The 18,888-nt window shown below is 42.3% G+C and overlaps 1 protein-coding gene across 8 annotated transcripts in view; it reads left to right on the forward strand.

Annotated features, from left to right (window-relative positions):
* Window positions 1-8,029: 8,029 nt before the first annotated feature.
* The window catches only part of shisa6b (shisa family member 6b), an 83,113-nt gene continuing 72,254 nt past the window's right edge, over window positions 8,030-18,888 (forward strand). For all 8 annotated transcript variants that reach the window (XM_086194952.1, XM_086194957.1, XM_086194953.1 and 5 more), the window contains exons 1-3: window positions 8,030-8,068; window positions 8,382-9,269; window positions 10,713-10,873. In XM_086194952.1, the coding sequence (XP_086051078.1) occupies window positions 8,743-9,269; window positions 10,713-10,873 (688 nt within the window). In that variant the 5' untranslated portion in view covers window positions 8,030-8,068; window positions 8,382-8,742. The remainder of the gene's footprint in view (window positions 8,069-8,381; window positions 9,270-10,712; window positions 10,874-18,888) is intronic.

Here is an 18,888-nt window from a genome sequence, read left to right on the forward strand (position 1 = left end):
CATGCTCAGATAATGTAGTCATACAGTGAGAGATAATGAAAATAGATGTCTGATTTCTAAAGTGTCCTTGCTCTTGTGGTTAGTAGGATCTTTGCAAAAGTGCAGGTCAAGTGTGAAGGGAAACTAAAACAGTCCCGCTTTCTCAACGTCATCGGGGGGATCTCACTCCAGGGTGGACCTGGAATGTTGAGGTTGCTGCATCTGTTCATCAAACAGCCTCACCTCAATGAATCCAACGTGTCCACGTACAAGTAGATGTGTCCTCCCTCGTGTTTCCAAATGGTTGTATTTTTTGCTGCCGTTGCAAAGAGTCCCTTGATCATTTTCCTCAGAGGCGCAGCACACATCCATCAATACCACTTTGCATTCAAAGAGAAGGACAAAGTACATTGACTGAGGAGGTTAAGTGAAACTGCCAATAATTTGATATGAACATTGAGTATTGCTTTGTATAACTACTGCAGCAGCAGGTGTCAGTTTGGAGGGCAGAGCAGGGAACAAAAGGGTCCATAATGGAGGTTCTTTACTAGTTGTTGAGAAATGTCAGCTGGTTTGACATGTTGTTTGTGGTACCTTGTGTATCAATATGAATGAAAGTTCATAACCGCAATAAACACAAGTAAGAATGACAAAAACCTGATTGCAGTGTTGAGGAAGGCAGTAAATCAACCCCTTGTACTGATACACAGGTAGGTTTTGTTAGAAATAAAGCTGACAGTCATCTCTCTCCATCCAGTGAATGATGTTCACTCTCGCTTTAGCTCGCCTTCTATCACTCAACCTCTTCCCCGTCTTGGGCGTCTCTTGAGAGAGTTGATTCCTGAACTCTGTACCTCGGAGACCATTTTTGATACCTGAGAGTGCAGCCGGGTTTAGAGCAGATGCCGATACATTTGAACCCTCTACGTCACCAGCAGCTTCAGATAAAAAAATAGTTGTTTGCTAAGTTGTTGTTTGTACATTAATCACCTTTTTTTATTCATTTTTTTTAAAGAAAACCCAAAATTAAAATACCACAAAAAAGTACAGTTGGGATGCAGTAGTGAATTCCAATGTTAAGTCAAATGTGATTCCGATTTTTGCACCTCCACCATCACCACGACGTCACCAATGAAGAGTTATTGATTGCAAGCATAGAAGTTGCTGCCTCATCTTCATTACTGCTGAACAGTTTGTTTTGTGTCTCAGGGGCTTCACCTAAAATACCGGGACCTCTCTGTGACGTGCCTCGCCTGCAAATTTAGGCCATGTTTCCACCCAATTCTGTTACGCAAACATCCGAAGATGGTTCATTGAGGTAAGCAGTATGGTTCACGTTTTATTGCTACACCAACTTTTCCAACTCCTCCAAACGTGAAAACATTTTTGCAATATGCACAGAACTATTTTAATCCTAACGTTTCCTCTGCTCACATTGAAAATGAACATAAAACAACTGCAACGGGTGCTGCTACCAATGTGGTACGCATCGCACGTAGTCCAAGATGGTGAGTATGGCCATGTTGGTTCGAAACACACTGAAGCAGTGATGGGGGGGGGGGGATTCTTTTTCTGTTTTGGCAGTGGACATTTCTTCAATGGAAATTTTGGACAGATGGCAGAAATATATACACAGTGCACGCAATGCTTATGGAGCTGATCTACATAAAGATGAGGTCATTATTACGTAGTCGTTACGTAGTGTAATTAACATTTATATGATGATGGTATTTCAGAGGAAAAAAAACCCCACTCATTAAACTGTACCAGTTAACCCAGGTCACTGACATGAAATAAAGCCTTCATGTATGTTAATCTCTCCTCCACCTCCTCATTTGGAGCTTGTAGAATTGGTCAGCAAGGGTAAAAATTGAGCTGTAACACCGAGGAGAGGGTGGTTTTCTTAGAGTAATAAATGTTAACGTACTGCCACGTGCCTGAAGTCACTGCTGACTTTTTCAATATTTGACTGAGACCAGCACCTTATTTCTTACCTGAGAGCCGCTTCACAGCCCCTGAAAGTCTTGTTTTTGCTGACCTCCAGTGGTTTGACTCTTCACCTCACTGGATTGAGGTTCAGGTAGCAGGAGCAACACAACACACTCTTCTCCACATTCAACAACCCTCCGGAGGACACAATGAACCAGAGGGAACACTCCCCCAATCAGCTACTCGTGGGACTCCCTACATCACGACTTTATTAGGGAGGAGTTGATATAGTAAGTACAAACTCTCACCACAGGGTTTGTTGCAGGTGTGATTATGGCATTTTTTGACTTCCCAAATAATCATTTGCTTGCAAAAAAAAAAAAAACCTTTCAAATTCTGTTGTATTTCACTCAAAATTAATTACGTGACAAATCTAGGAGGAAAGGTTGTACAGTAATTATTTGAGCACATATACATGCAGACACGCTGACATTTTTTGATCTCATTATTACACATTTACTGCATTGATATTCTTATTCAGATAAAAATGAGCGCGCAAGAACTGTATGTGTATGTTATGTAAGGACTACTGTAAAACAGTTGAGCGTTTCCGCTGAGCTCACGCCACCCTCTGAACTCAGATACCAGACAATGATCCAATCAGATGCATTTCACTAACGTCTGATCTGGCAGTCTGAGTCAATATGGTTATAGGATCAATGCATCCCTATAACACGTTAATAAGTCTTTATAACCAGAATATTACCTGCAGACATGTCTTCATAATGACTTATTTGTTCTATTATGTCATTGTAATATATGAATTATTTTCTTATTATAAAATTAACAAATGCTCTGATAATAACAATAGATCAAGCTTTGTTATTTTATGATCTCAAAATGACAACTTGTTATCACCAGATAAAGGCAGAAAATTTTAGTTGTAGGCAGAAGTTTTCTGGATTTCTGGATGGACAAAATTGGGAAATCAATGAACCGCAGAATATATATATATATATATATATATATATATATATATATATATATATATATATATATATATATATATATATATATTTTGAGAGTTTGTTTACCACTGTATATATAGGGGCTGGTGTTGTGGGAGATCATTGTAAAGTGTTACCTCAGAGAGAACAGAAAATTGCTCCATGCTTAAAATAATGCACCCAAAATCCCGATAATCCCACCAATAATGCCACGTGTAAACAAAAAGGGTGCCATAATGAGTGCAAATGCAGCATTATGCAGGATGCGTCCTCGCTCGTGTTGATGGCTGGAACCAAACTGAAACATTAATGGAACATCATCCCAGTTGCATCACACTGATGTAGTCGAGTCAGGCTAAAACGTTCCAGTCCGTCCATTCGTTTAGACGGTTTATGCACTCACTTTTTAGTCCCTCCTTGTATTTGGAGATACAGTAATATGAATCACTGAGAGGCAGTAAGGTTTGTGTTCCTACTGTCTTTTTTTTTTCTCTCCGGTATGTGTGTGTGTGTGTGTGTGTGTATGTTTATTTGATGCTTAGTCTGCAGCCCTCGAACATGGGTCTCAAAGCACATCCATATCTCATGCTGAAGTCCCAGAGAATAGTTCTGTAGTGAGGAGTCTAAATTTTTCATTACAACAAGTATGGAAGCCATCGTAAAACGTGGTTACTAAGCAACTGCTTCTCAGCCTCCCAATCAGCAGTGTTGTTGGTTTGAGATTCAGACACAAATATCATCACGCTCTCTTTTCCTCCTCTGCAAGTCACTCAGTGTGTAATACTGAATGGATGAATTTGAAAAAACGAAAGCACTTTTGATCAGAAAGAGTTTCAATTTAATCTCCTGGAGGATAAATCAGTCACTCCTGCCAGCCATTCAGGACATACTCTACGTTTGATAGCTTAGACTTTGAATTAGGATCTGTTGGTACCATAACCTGCTGCCACTCACACAACTGGTGGTAGTTGAAAAAAAGATGCTTATGCAAAGCATTTTTACCCCTACTGTTCCTGTCAGAGCGCTTTTAAAATCCCTTTTCTAATGAGAGTTGGCATTCCAGCTTCCTATAGTATTTCCTCTGCAGGGGATACGGCGAGCGTTAGCGACAGGATGACAGCATCCAAAGTGCCACAGTAAGGAAAATCTTCAGAGCCAATAAGGAAGTCTTCCTTGGCTCTGAGGTTTGTCTGTTTTATAAACAATGTCATACGACTGCAAGAACGCAGTCAGGTATGTGACCTCCATACCTGATCTGGCCCTGGTGGCTGCTCCTGACAACTGCTGCTGATGGAGGCTGATCTGGGGAAGTTTGAATGGCTGTCAGGGTGTGGGTGTTTGTAAGTTAAGGTGTTTTTATTCATGAATTCACTTCCATGTTATCTACAGATCCCTTAAAGGCAACAAACATGAATCTGTGTTAATCTGTGTCAGTTCTGTCTTTCCTTGCCTCTTCCCTGTTTTTTCTCTGATATTGCATATTGCCAATTGACCTGTCCATGCTGTCCTGGTCATTGTCATTCCCCTACGTTCCCCTCAGTCCAAGCAGGGGCCCCAACCAGCCAGAGGAGGCGCTAGTGCAGCAACCAAAAGACAGAGCACCGAATCAGCGCCCCCATCCTTGCTGCACAGTCTCAAATCTGTCTGGCCTCTAATCCCTCCTATGGATTTCAGCGTTCATACACTTAGTGAAAACATAAATCTTTAATAACTTGCTTAAAAAATATCTGTAATTTGTTCAAATGTCTGGATAATGCAGTTCTTAATAACTGCAGTATTTTCAGAAGTAGTTTGATACATATTTAGTGCATTTGTAAGTACATCTGACAACAAGATGGTGCCTGTGGAACAGATTTTTTAAAATCTTCCCTTCAGTGTTCATGGCCGTCGCTGTCATCCAGCACAATAGTGGATCTCACGTGGGCTTTCTGACAAACATAAGGTTTGGGGACTCTGCTGTTAGTGGCTGAGTGATGACAGGCAATTAACTTTCCACATAATAACTGATGCTAGTGAAGACTGATTCATTTGCACTTACAAGCTGGCTCATTTCTACCTTTTTTGTTTTATTTGTTGCCGTTATATACAAAATATTAAATAGAGTATAATTTGTTTATCAAGTATTTCATGTGGGCTGCACGGTGGTGCAGTGGTCAGCACTGTGGCCTCACAGCAAGAAGGTTCCAGGTTCCAGTCCCGGCTGCAGCACGGGATCTTTCTGTGTGAGTCTCCATGTTCTCCCTGTTCCTGTGTGGGTTCTCTCTGGTACTCCAGCTTCCTCCACAGTCCAAAGACATCAAGAGGGGACGAGGCTGATTGATACTCTAAATTGACTGTAGGTATGAATGTGAGTGTGAATGGTTGTCTGTCTCTATGTGTTGGCCCTGTGATGGACTGGTGACCTGTCCAGGGTGAACCCCACCTCTCGCCCGTAGATGCTGGGATAGGCTCCACCCCCCCGCGACCCTTACTAGTAAGTAATAAGCGGAAGATGATGATGGACGATGGAAGTATTTCATGTTCTTGAGTCTTTAAAAGCCACGCCTCAAGCTTGAACCTGCAGATGCCTGTTGATTAATAGTTGCATTTTCAACCCTTCAAAGACATCATCCAGTATCCAAGTTTTCTTTATCCAGACATATGCTCAGTACTCCACGAACACTTTGATTTGAGCTCAATACTGCCAAACTAAAACACTTCAGGCTCCCGCGTTTGATGGCTAGGACTGTAAACGGAGTCCTGGCCAGTGACAGAAGCATCCTTGTATATCTTCCTGTTACATTTCAGTTTTAACAAGCTCCAACAACATATTATCACCATGATGGCAAACATGTTCTCTGCTCTTCTCCGGAGAGAAGTATTTGATTCTCCAACAGCTAAATGCTCCACTGTGTTTACCAGCTAGACTGGAGAACAGCACCGAGTGTACAGTGAGTTTATCAGAGCTTATTAGCTAAAAACACCTACCTGCTGCTGCTGGAAACAAGGTTGATAAGAGCTAATGAGCTATAAAAAGGAGAAAACACTGTGAGCTGAGGGGAACTGCAAAGCAGGACAATAATTCTCCGTCGGTCGCTACTTAATGACCTGTTTCACATTCTAAATAGTCATTTGATCGATCTTTACTATTAAAAATGAATTAGAAAGGCCTGAAGAAATATAGAGAACCCTATTGTCAGTTTTGTGGTTGAACACTTCCTGCATCTCTGTAATGATGATATTGACCATCCTCTGAAAACGCTCTGCTGAGAATACAACTGTCTGTGTTCAATGCCAAAACAAATCCCAACTCTTTTTTTTTTAAAACAGATTTCATCCTAATTTACATTTTTTGTGTATTTTTGACAGAACTGTAGTGGAGGAAAAAATAAGGAACACACAATCACTGAATTATTAAAGCTTTTGCATCAACAACAACAAAAAAGACTTTAATGTGAAACTTTAGAGGGAAACACTTCAAAGAATTGCTGGAATGTAAAACAAAAGTAGTATTTTAGTTGGAAACGTGAACGCAGCATCCAGTTAGATCAGTGATTCTTCATCAGATTTCTTCCTTTCAACTATGAAATTTGACAGAATCAAAGCATCCTCATCCAAATATTAAACTTCAGGGTCCCTATTAACCAAAAAATATTTCAAATAGGAGAAAGTGACTCAATGCAGTCAATTTTTTTTCCTTTTCATTTATTTTTTTCGGAACATTTTCACCTAATATCATGGTCAATATTTTTGAAAGAAATCTAACATATTAAAAATGTTTTCTTCAAACATACTTACGTATCAAAATATGTGGGATAAAAAATTAAAAATTCCTTATTATTTGAAACAAAAATGAAAAATAGACTCACATGTTTGATGCATTGTATTTATATTTGTATGTATATGTTCATATTCGTTCTGTTTAACTGTAAAAGGTGATGTAATGATGAGCAAAATGATGTCAACTGCACGTCTTTGGCTTACTGAGTCCAGTTTAGGGTTCAGAATATGAAAAGTTTAAAAACCTCTGCAATACAGATTTTACTTGAATGTGGAAAAAATTCAGAAATATGTAAAGAGCTTGTCAATATTTGTATAAGACTGGAGAGCAGTGCAATCTCAACTCTGCTGTCTTTCCATTGACACGTTAAACAAAGTCCAAAGTGCAGCCATATCTCTCCGGGGTCCCTTATCTTTGCTCGTCGGGCCCACGTCCTTACAGCCTCCCAACCTGCCAGGAACAACCAGCTGTATTCATGTCCTGTCTGTTCCCAAACAAGCTGGATATCTGGGATGTGAAGTCCTGCTCTCACTCTGCAGCTTCTTCACCTCTTGGCTTGCTGCTGCTGCTGCTGCTGCTGATGATGATGATGATGAGGATGAGGATGCTGCTGATGATGATGCTGATGTCAAGACACCCTCTGTTTTTGTGATCGTTAAGTGTTGATTGCCAATCCGAAAGCTCTCTAACACCATAATACATAATGCACCAACTAGATGTGTGCGGGTTGAAGTGTGTCAATTAGAGAAACACCTATACATCAGTGCATGACTTTAACTGAGTCAGAGTGGGCGGACATTACATGAATAAAACGCACATAACCGAGAGTGTACAGGAGCTTTGGTTAATTTCAGTAAATACACTACATTAGTTATTTATCAGGTCTACATAACACCCAAGGTGCAATAGCTTGGCTACACACCAGCATGACTTTATATGTGTTAATGAATGCACTAACTGAGGGAGCGCAGCCAGTTATGGATTCATTACAGGCATGTAGCTGGAATATGATAACAGCCAGCTCACAAGAGGTCGAGACAGGCTGCGAATTAGCGGACAGAACAGAGGTCTGAGCAGTCATTTAATGTGGAAGTGTTAATGCAAATAACCAGGGGTGTGTGTGTATGTGTGTGTGTGTGTGTGTGTGTGTGTGTGTGTGTGTGTGTGTGTGCAATTTACCGATACTTGACTGAGTTCTGACGCCAGCGCTGGAGTGATGTAAGAGACAGAGGGAGGGAGAAAGCTGAGAAGGAAGAGAGAAGTAGAGGGAGAGAGAGAGAGAGAGAGAGAGAGAGTTGTGGGGGGTGGGGGGATCTGGTTCCGAGCTCTGATAGTCCCCTTACTTTCACAGACCCAGACAGAGAGCGACTCCCCGGCGGGTATCCTCACAGAGGTAGGCTGCATGGCTTCCACGCAACCCTTGCACCCTTTTCTGTTTGTCAGGAACAATGGAGAGTTACTTTAATTCTGTTGAAATGAATGTATTTGGTTGGGTTCTAGCGTTCTGGTGCTTAACATGAGGAGAACATTTATGTGGAACATATTGTGCTGTGTGGGTGTCAAACTGCGCCAGTGACTTAAAACAATTGGGATCAAAAATCTGCCAAGTTCTTCAACACTGTGTAGAGGATTGTTAATTAATGATGACGTTGCTCTGACGTGAAGAAAATAGCTAATGAGCTATCTCGGTTTATTTGTTCCTCCAGCGCAACTTCGCCTCGCACAGAGCTGACTGGGTCTCCAGGAATCAGCACCTTGGACAGCGACGCACCGCGGCTCCTCCACGCCGCTCCGCCGGCGGAGAGCGCTCAGAGCCCGGGCTCCCCCGCTCAGGATATGCCGCTCTCCTTCCACCGCTCAACGGTGGCTTGCAGTGGGCTTTAGTTCGCTCCATGCATCCTAATCAGAGGCGAGAGATGCCCTTAACAGCCAGAGTTGTATTCAGCATGACGGCGGTGCAGGAGCGAGCGAGGGAAGACTCGACGGCGAAACTTACACAAGACTGAACCTTTGCAGCCAGAGTTAAAGTGTCTTCACCAAAAAAAATCACAATACTCGAAGTGCATCATGGGGATAAGGCACCTTTTGCTGCTGCTCATTTACCTGGACCCACTGAGCGTGCTGAGCGCAGCCACAGGCGGGAAGAAACCCAAGCCGGTGAACAAGAAGATTGTCAAAGCCACTGCGGCGCCAGTGGTGGTCCAGCAGAAGACCCCGCAGCCCGCGCCAGTCAGCAACCACGACACCTGCCTGGGCTACTACGACGTGAGCGGCCAGTATGACAAAATGTTCGAGTGCAATAACACGGACCACCGGTACTGCTGCGGGACGTGCTACCTGCGCTTCTGCTGCGAGTACAAAAAAGACCGGCTGGATCAGAAAGCCTGCAAGAACTACCAAACCCCGGTGTGGGTGCAGACGGCGCCCCCGTCCCCCGTCCCGACAGGTGAAACGTACGATCCGAGCATGGATCAGACCAACACGGCGGTCTACATCACCTGTGGGATCATAGCCTTCATCATAGTGCTGGGAGTGTCGGTCAAAGTTGCTTACGACAAAGCCACAGAGCCGCCTCAGGAAATGAACATCCACAGGTAAGTCCTGCCCTTCCACCTAGAATGTTCCACAGTCGAGGGAACTGAAACAACGACAGTGACGATAAATGGACCTTTGCAGTCAAAGGTCAAAGGTCAGGCCTACAGTCATGTTGCTTGCAATGCCCCATCATCTGTAAATATAAATAGACCTAATTAACCAAGCATGAGCCCCGCAATGTATTTGATTAATAAAGAGATTATTATCTAAAGCTAACTGATGAGCACCTTTCACATCGGCTTCTATCTGAGTTGCAGCAGATGTTCCCTCCCAAAGAAGTGTAGTGTGGGAATGAAAGCCAGAAATAATTACGGAGGAGTCAAAAGAGGAGCGTCACACACGAGGAGTGTGTACATCTGTTACATGTGGGAGTGAGAAGGGCTGATGCCCAGCCTCCATGTTTAACGTTGCTTTCACTGGCTTTTCAGTTAAATTGAGATGACCATCGCATCTCACCTGCATGTAGAAGGATAGCGAGGAGGGTATTTGTCTCACCTGGTGAAGAAAACCAAGACAACCAGCTGTCAAACATCTTCCCTCAACACCTCCCCTCCGATCCTTCACCCACTGCACATCAGCACACATCTGTCTGGTGTGTTCAGGTGGGACATTGATGAGAATGCTCAGCAGAGAGGGTATACCATGGCGAATGATTGCGTTTTATCCCCTCAGCTGGCTCCTGCTTCCTCCTGGGGCTTCACCATATGAGGGTTATCATACATGGTGGACGGTAGTCTGCACCCCCATCAGGGAATAAACGCTGACACGCACATTATTTCCTCAAGATTGCATAGTTTTGTATGCATTATTCAACACTTGAGCGATCTTAAGACTGTGAATAATGGATAGTGTTAATGTTGGGGCTGTATCAAGGTCGTGTGACATGCTCGCATCGCTGCGCATCGAATAAGGAACAGGAAGACAAGGGGAGCGGAAATATTAATTCAAAAGCAAAGGTTGCTGCGGTGATACATTTGTTGTACAAAAGCTTTGAGCTGCTGCAGCAGCGCAAAAGTAATTTGATTTCCTCTTCAAGAGCGACGGCAGAAAAGCCAAACAAACACTTTTTGAACTTTCTTTCATCCCGATTGCTTCTCCCGCTCTCCCACTCTCCCCCCCTCGAGGGTTTCATCCTTCCATATGCACCTGGTGCGGTCTGAAAAACATTCAAATCCAACCTAATTAGACGAGAGACTCACACATCCAATGTTGTTTCTCTTTCAAATGAACATTCATCATGTTCCCAGACGGTAAAAAAAATGAAACAGAGAAGCCCTGAATTACCCATAATAGCACAACACTGTCTTAACAATTAGCGGCTATTCGGTATGCAGAAAACAGACCCGTTATTGCTGCCTTTTTAACTCAGCTGCACTGAGAGATGCTTCAGCAGATGTTGGGGGTGAAAGCATTAACATTTGCTGTTGACTTTTGATTTTCAGGGCCCTCGCCGACATCCTGAGGCAGCAGGGGCCCATTCCCATTTCTCAATATGACTGTGAGAACTTTGCAGCGATGAACGGCTCCCCCAAAGACAACACACCTGTCAGAACCTCATCCAAGAACCACTACACCCCTGTTCAGAGCTCCAAATCCAACCATGGTAAGAGCTCTCCTTCCCCCCACTCAAACACTCAAAGCTCTTCACGAGCATTCTTTAGTCTATGTGTCATGGCTGTTGGTCAAATAATAGCTTAAAGACAGATTTCTATACACCAATCCTCTCACTATTTGCACAATCTTCATGCCTGTGCTAAACTCTGCATTCTCCTCCAAAGAGCACCCACAGTGTTCAACCTTTCAGCAGTGTAATCTCTAATGTTAACATCCAGTAATCATCGGATTTGAGCAAGAGAGTGCGAGGGAGAGAACGGCAGAGAAAAAGAGGGGCCTGCTATAGGAGATAATTATAGGTTGGCGAGGTAACGGGGGCCCTGCAGTCTCTGACAGGGTGGAAGTGATGGCCTCGTAGTCCCTCAGTTGGTGAATCAGGAGCTCACACCCAGCGAGCACAGCGTGATTTAACCCCACGATTCATAAAACAGACAGGAGACATGAATTAGAAATACAGGTGAAAGTGTGCAGAAGTGAGTCGGCATCAGCGGGAAGTTCTCATATGGAGAGGCAAAGGCAGGTGAGATGAAAAGAGAATGCAAGAAATAAATCGACTCATTTTACAGGATGAGTGGATTATGCAGCTGTTCAAGCAACAGAATGAGTGTATGTGTCGACTTCATGTTGGAAAGACTTACAAATGTATTACATCTGTAAATCCAAATCACAAAAAAAACATTTTTTTAGGGTGTAAAAAATCATATGGACTGATAACGCTGTAATGATGGCATATTACGAATGTGAAATATGTATAAAGCGCATTCCCATCCATCATCTTAAACTGACATGTAAATGTTTAATCAATCTTAGAGGGACCTGGAAATTATGAATTTAAAGTTACTGGTATTTAAACAGTGGTATACAACGTGTTTTTTTCAGTTTATTGATTGCATTATTCTACACTGGAATTCAAATGATCACACACACTCACACATGCACACACACATGCACGCACAAATGCTCGAGTGCACACATGCACACGTGCACACCTGTACAGGACACGGTGGGATGATGGATGGATGGACAAACATGGCGTATTCCCTGTGGAAAAGCACTGAAATAAAAAGAAGCGGCAGTTTAAACGACACAGGGGATTGGGAATATCGGAATTGTGTGCTGTTGGTGGTGTAAATCCCAAATCAGGTGACTTAATACACAGATCAGATATGGCAATGATTGATGTGTGTCCAGAGTCCATTCCAATGCATGGGCTGGAAAAAACAGTCAGCGCACTTAAGCCCCCTTTTGGTGCAATTTATTAGTACATCCACCTTCAACATCATGGCAGCAATGACGTGAGAGCGTAATCGGCATTAGTGTACGGCAGATGTGCATCAGAAACCTGCGCCACAATCAGGACCTGAAAAAAATGTGGTTCGGCGTATTTTTAGTTTGATCAATGATGAAGTAGTGAGCGAGGTGTACAACTACCAAAGAAAATCTGCTTTTGCTGGGAAAAAAAACGGATAATATAACACCCGTTAAAATAAATTAAACTCTATTTAAAAAAAATAATCATAAACAAAGCCTTTTGAAATGACAATCCCGAAAATATTGATGTTTTATGATGTGTTGATACTGCAGTCAAGGTTTGGTTAGATGTTGTCAATATAATATGTAAAAAAAAAATGTTTATTTTTAAGAAATAAGATAAGATAAGATAACCCTTTAGTCATCCCACAGTGGGGAATTTGGCAAAATGTGGCTCATGCTAAAGTTGTCCAACAATGACACAAACAGTTAGACGGAGATGCCGAGGAATGTTGGACCCACCCACCACCCCAACAGGCAGAGCAAAGTAGTCGTGTAATAAGGAGTGCTAATGTATAAAAGTACAAATTCAGTCTTTTTACTTAAGTACAAGTAAAGATGTAAATGTAAAGTGAAGAGGAAGTCTTCTTTTTCACACATTCTTCGGTGCCGGTTTTATTAATTGTATTGAGTACTTTTACCACCTCTGAGTATGGATGATACCACAAAACTGCTTTTGTTCTCGTCAGACGTATTTATGGTTCAGAAACGTTGAGATTTTCAGAATGGCACAATACAAACATTCAAACTGCGCCAGAAACCAGAGAGGAAGACTGGAGGACAAACTCTTCCAAGCTGCTCTAAATAAACCATTCAGAAACCCATCAGATCATTTAAAATATGAACTTCCTCAAAGCTAAGTCGGTCGTTTTAAATACTTCATGTTAAGCTTCAGTTGCTGCTCTCTTGTTTTGACTGCAACATCTGGCCACCACACAGATGAGCCTAACACCCACTGCAGTCTTGGCATGTACAATATCTCAAGCCATTACCCACGAAAAATATATTAATATATTAATATGTTAACTGTACATGTCATTCTTTCCTTTTCCTTCCTTCCACCCTGTTTCACCCTCCACGAATGCAATATTCAGTCCTACAATCCTACACAGTAAAAAAGAAATATCTACGTTTTTGAAGCAAATAGGCGGTGGTGCAGTGGTCAGCACTGTTGCCTCACGGCAAGAAGGTTCCGGGTTCGAGCCCCGGCTGGAGCACGGGGTCTTTCTGTGTGAGTCTCCATGTTCTCCCTGTTCCTGCTGGGTTCTCTCTGGTACTCCAGCTTCCTCCACAGTCCAAAGACATCAAGAGGGACCAGGTTAATCCAGACTCTAAATTGACCGTAGGCGTGGCTGGGAGAGCCAATGGTTGTCTGTCTCTATGTGTTGGCCCTGTGATGGACTGGTGACCTGTCCAGGTTGAACCCCGCCTCTCACCTGAAGGCTGCTGGGATAGGCTCCACCCCTCACAACCCTTAACAAGATGAATGGAAGAGAATGGATGGATGGATGGATGAAGCAAATGTTTTAGTGGTGTTTGAGTGATCTTCTCTGCTGAAACTCTGAGGTCGATTAGTGGATCCTATCTTTTAGTCATCACTTTGATATTAACATGCTGGGATCGTTTCCCACTTTATCAGGTGTTAAATGCTTTCATTTATTTCACTCTGTCTCAGCACTTTGTCACTTTGCACTTTATTAATGAGAAACATGTCATCAGATATAAAAATGTGTCGAATCATAAATATTTAGGAGGATTTGGGGCCAGCATGTTCAGGGTGTGGATACGCAGCGGGTATTATTATGTGTAAAACTATGACATTATTGGCTTCCTCTGGCTATGACACACATGTGAACCACGGTGCATATTTGTGTTTAGTCTTGAATGTCAATTCTCATTTATCTGGTATGTACTTGTGTATTTTCTCACTGCTTGGTGTTTGTGGTGACCGCAGTCTGCGTTCATTGACTCAGCCTCTAAGTTGCTGCATCCATCTATTTAACGGTCAGTGGCCAGCCATGCAGGCTACACGGCTGATGCGCAGCTGCACGTGGCAGCCTGCCTTCAGTATGACCTTGCATGCATTTTTTCTCAACAAAGGTCGGGCATCACTTTATCTGTCTATCTGTCGCTCTGCTTGGCTGAAACTATTTTGCCTGCTTGCACACAATCACAGCAGAGCGCGCAGGGCGGCTCAGCTTCGGCTACGCCAGCCAAGCCCCCCCTCCATCAGGGACCACAGCAGTCCTGATGGGAATGGACATGAAAGGCAGTGACAGCCCGGGCAAAAGCGTTGCTAATACATGCATATAAATTGGGAGCACCACTCGATGCCCTAACAGGCTCGGCGGTGCTGAGGAGGGGAGCCCACTCACTCTCATGGAAAATGCATATTCATGTGCACCTAAATGGGAATTTGGCAGAGAGGATGCAGCCTTCTTATGGATCCTCAACTGGAGTTGACACTTCACATCCAGAGGCTTTTTTAGATGTGTTCCAATCAGGGGGACACCTATTAGAGGAAGTGGTCCAAAAGGATATTAACTTATGTCAAGCAGGGGAATAACATTTATTTCCCTCTTAACTTGCAATCACCCTTGTTCCACAACCTTTAACCTAGTAGGGGTTCTTGACTGGTGCTTTGCCGGTTCAGAGTTGGATCGGAGTTGTATAAGAACCAGGTTGTGTTTCCACTGGTCTTAGAATCAAGCTGAGAAATAAGTGTACACGCCTCTGGTTTCCTAGCAACACTGCTGTCACTCCGGCTTGATGATCGTGTGCCTTACATACACATATACATACAATGCAGTTCATGGATACATGAAAGAAGATCATTATTACTATCGATGATGGTGGACCACATCACCGCATTTCAGGTGTTACTACAGACTCTTTTGGCATCCAAAACAGGTTTCCATGGTGACTCCTGTACACGCCAATTAGGTTCACTGAGATCGGACCCTAAATATGCACCGCGATAAGTCAAATATTGCCAAATATATTTTTCTACATTCACGTCAAATCATCTCATTACTTTTAATATAATACAGAAAAGGGGCTTGTCAACAGTATAACAGGGCTGGAAAAAAATACACTGCTACAATACCAATATCTTGACAACAGACTGAATTTCTGTGGTTTCAAAAGCTGCCCAACAGAAACCTAATGTACGTTTCTGGTCTCACCAGTTCAAGCTCTTCTACACCTCCACCCACTTAGCTATTATATCCGCATTAGTGATTATTAATCAAAATTTTATTGTTACTATTTTGTAAACTAACCAATCGTCATCACTACGTCAGTGCCAAAATATAGATTTTGAGGTTTTTGGGTAAAAAATATAGATTTTTCTATATTGCTTAGCACTAAAATAAAATATATTTTATTCAGAAATATTAACTATTAGAGCAGTATTTAGTTTAGTCGATATGGTGAAAATAAAAAATTCTAAAATGTCCTGAACAAAATGATGTCTTGATGAGTTGCATTTTATAGTTGTTGAGATGCAGATAGCCGAGGCCCTTTATCTTCCTCTGCTTGTGAAGGTGATGCTTCACAAAAAAAAGGGTTCCTCTTTCAAATATTCTCAATTAGGAGTCTTGAGCTCACAAAGATGTTTTTTCTCTCTCCTGCATTTCTTCTTTTGTGACTCCGGAATGCAGAAAGAGCCAGCCATGTATTTAGCCAGAAGCTAATGGTGACTGACTGCTAACAACAGGAAAACTGACCAAAAATGTCCATTATGCTGGGGAGTTTTACTGTTGTTAGCCATCAGTTGCTATCGGTAAGCTAAATATACATGCATGGCTGGCTCTTTCGGCATTCTGGAGACCCAAAAACAAATGATACAGGAGGGGAAAAAGTCTTAGTGAGCTGAAAACACTTATTTGTGGGTACTTGAAATATATTTAGAGGCAGATGATTGTTTACAGTGATTCTGACATATTACACAGAACGAGATAAGATGACTTGAAATTTGATAAATATCCTTGGTGAAGTTTGAACATTTGCAATGTGTTTTGATTCTTTTTAAACGCTGTGGGGGTTCAAGATTCTACACCTGCAAAAGAGATGCTTAGATCTTGGATCAAAGAGTTGGTGCTGCTCTGGAACCAGTTTTTATGGCCAGTTCTTCTGCTGTTGAAACATATAGAACTGGTTCAAAATTAAGCACCGGCTCTGAAACACGTTTGGTCCAAAAGGGTTACGAGATCTTCTTTCAAGTGTTTTTTTTTTTTTTGGCATCCTCAGAACATTGCTTAGGCCCAATCCTATCCTCATTTATTTTCACATCGCAGTCCTTGTGTGATGACACAGTACCCTTGGTGCACTGCAAAACACCCCTGCATTTAGAGCAATATATTCGTCTTTTTTTTTTTTTTTTAAAGGGCCTAAAGCAAAAACAGTACAGACAGCATAATATGATACCAACACAAGCGCTGCTGTTTTTCATTCACATCCACTCCTCTGCAATGTTGCGGGGCTCCATCCTCTTTTAGTTCGGGGTGTAAACACAGTGCGCCCCGCAGCCACAACAAGGACTAGACCTTGGAAAGGAGGAGCAGATACCTTTACAGCAGCTCGCCTCCGGTTAAAGTAAACAATAATCACTTCTCTGAGTAATACGGTTTGGCCAACAGCTCTCTTCAGATGAAGGTGATTTATTTACTGCACACTACCGGCAGAAAGATGTACCTTTTTTCTGTTTTGAAAACCATTGCTTGGTTTCCTCTTTGACATTTTCTTAATGTGCAGAATGATAAAATATAGTTTTCATGTACCGCAGAGAGCAACTGTTCCCTCCTTCTCATTTTGCTCAGCAGACACAACGAAAACCAATCATTCCCATATACTGTAACGGCTCTGCAACAAGAGAATAAGCAAATTGGATTATGAGTTATAGTGCTTTTTCAGAATGAGCAGAAAAAAGAGGGCTGACGATGTTTGAGTACATGCACCCACAGAGGCTGCACATTCTTTAGCAAATGTGTAAGGGTTTTGTTCCGTTTTTTGAGGGATTGGTGCAGTCGGTTAATTCAGCTGGAGATGAGCAACCTCCTGAGCTGAAAGGTCAGCTGCTCTGGACAATTAGAGGTCGTGATGATAGCTTAACATTTGCAGTTATTTAGCAGCTTTGACATGACCTTTAGATATTTTAAAGCACATAGCTGTGTATGTGTTCTATGTGCCCTCTATGATTTACCCAAGCATCCATTTTTTAAATGAAAGAACAAAACACAGATTTGTCTCGGAAGACCATTCAGAGCAGTGGTGATTGTAGTTTCTTTTTAGAGGCACCCAAGCAACAAGTGAGCAAAACACTCTTACACCCAAGGTGCACACTAAAAATAACAGTTATTTTTGCCTGAAATGTGGCTTCAAATTTCTTATGTCTCATTGCTCTTTTCCACTCCTTGTCTCACAATTGCGTCGGTTATCATACAAGTTGTACTACATCCCATTTTGTAGGAACAACGGAATTAACTAGAGAACAGCTACACTACAACAGGCCATCTAACTAATGAGGCTCTGTCTGAATGTAACATGGTCTACCTACTTCCAAAGGGAAAGAGGTTTAATACTTTGGAAACTACGTTTTACATTTTTATTATGTTAAATGTTTTGAGCTGCAAAACTCATGTTACTTACTAGCGACTGAAATTAATTTGCCAAAAAATTAGATTTCTTATAGCAGTGCGGTCTTGCCCCTATTTGCCAAAGACCGGTTTGGTCAATTCCCCTTGACGTATACAGTACAGCCAACATTAAGGGACCACTGCATCGCTTGACAGCGTAGAGGGCAATCCATTCGATTTGAATGCAAATACCTCATTTTTGGATTTTGACGAAAGGGATTAGCTATCCAGGCAACACGGTCTCACCCCTATTCCCTGACCCTAACCCTAACTATACAAAGAATATTAGATAAGTAAGCAAAGTGGACCAGACAGAATACAAAATTGTAGGACAGAGTCCTGTGTTGCTGTTTGATATGGATGAAAAGATTAGAGACACAACCATGCAATGCAGAGGGGGAGCCCTCAACGTCAGGGGGAGCTGACCAAACATTGGTCTTTGACTAGCAGGGGAGAGACCATGTTACTTATACGCGGTGGTGCAGTGGTCAGCACTGTTGCCTCACAGCAAGCACGTCCCGGTTTGGAGCCCCGGCTGGAGCACAGGGTCTTTCTGTGTGGAGTCTCCATGTTGTCCCTGTTCCTGCTGGGTTCTCTCTTGGTACTCTGGCTTCCTCCCACAGTCCAAAGACACCAAGAGGGGACCAGGTTAATTGGATACTTTACATTGACAGTAGGCGTGGCTGGGAGAGCCAATGGTTGTCTGTCTCTCTGTGTTGGCCCTGCCATGGACTGGTGACCCGTCCAGGGTCGACAGTCCATCACAGGGCCAACTGCCAACCGTCTGTTATGTTGTTATCTGGAGAGATTATGATGTATAAATGAAAAGTTTTACAGGAGCCTTGAATGTCCAAAAATAGTATTATTTTTTTCTTTTTGGCAGTTTAGAGAGAAAATATATATTAAAAATATAATTTTAGGCTAAAAGATATTATTCCCTTAATTCATTTATTTAATACTTTTGAACAAGTTACATTTTGGGGCCACAAAATATATGATTTCCCTCTGCGTCACCAAACAAAGGAATAATTTCTAATGTTTATATCTCAAAATAGGA

This window comes from Aulostomus chinensis, chromosome 23 (assembly GCF_037954235.1).
Source record: "Aulostomus chinensis isolate RoL2024-O1b breed Wild chromosome 23, RoL_Achi_v1.0, whole genome shotgun sequence".
Classification (NCBI taxonomy): domain Eukaryota; kingdom Metazoa; phylum Chordata; class Actinopteri; order Syngnathiformes; family Aulostomidae; genus Aulostomus; species Aulostomus chinensis.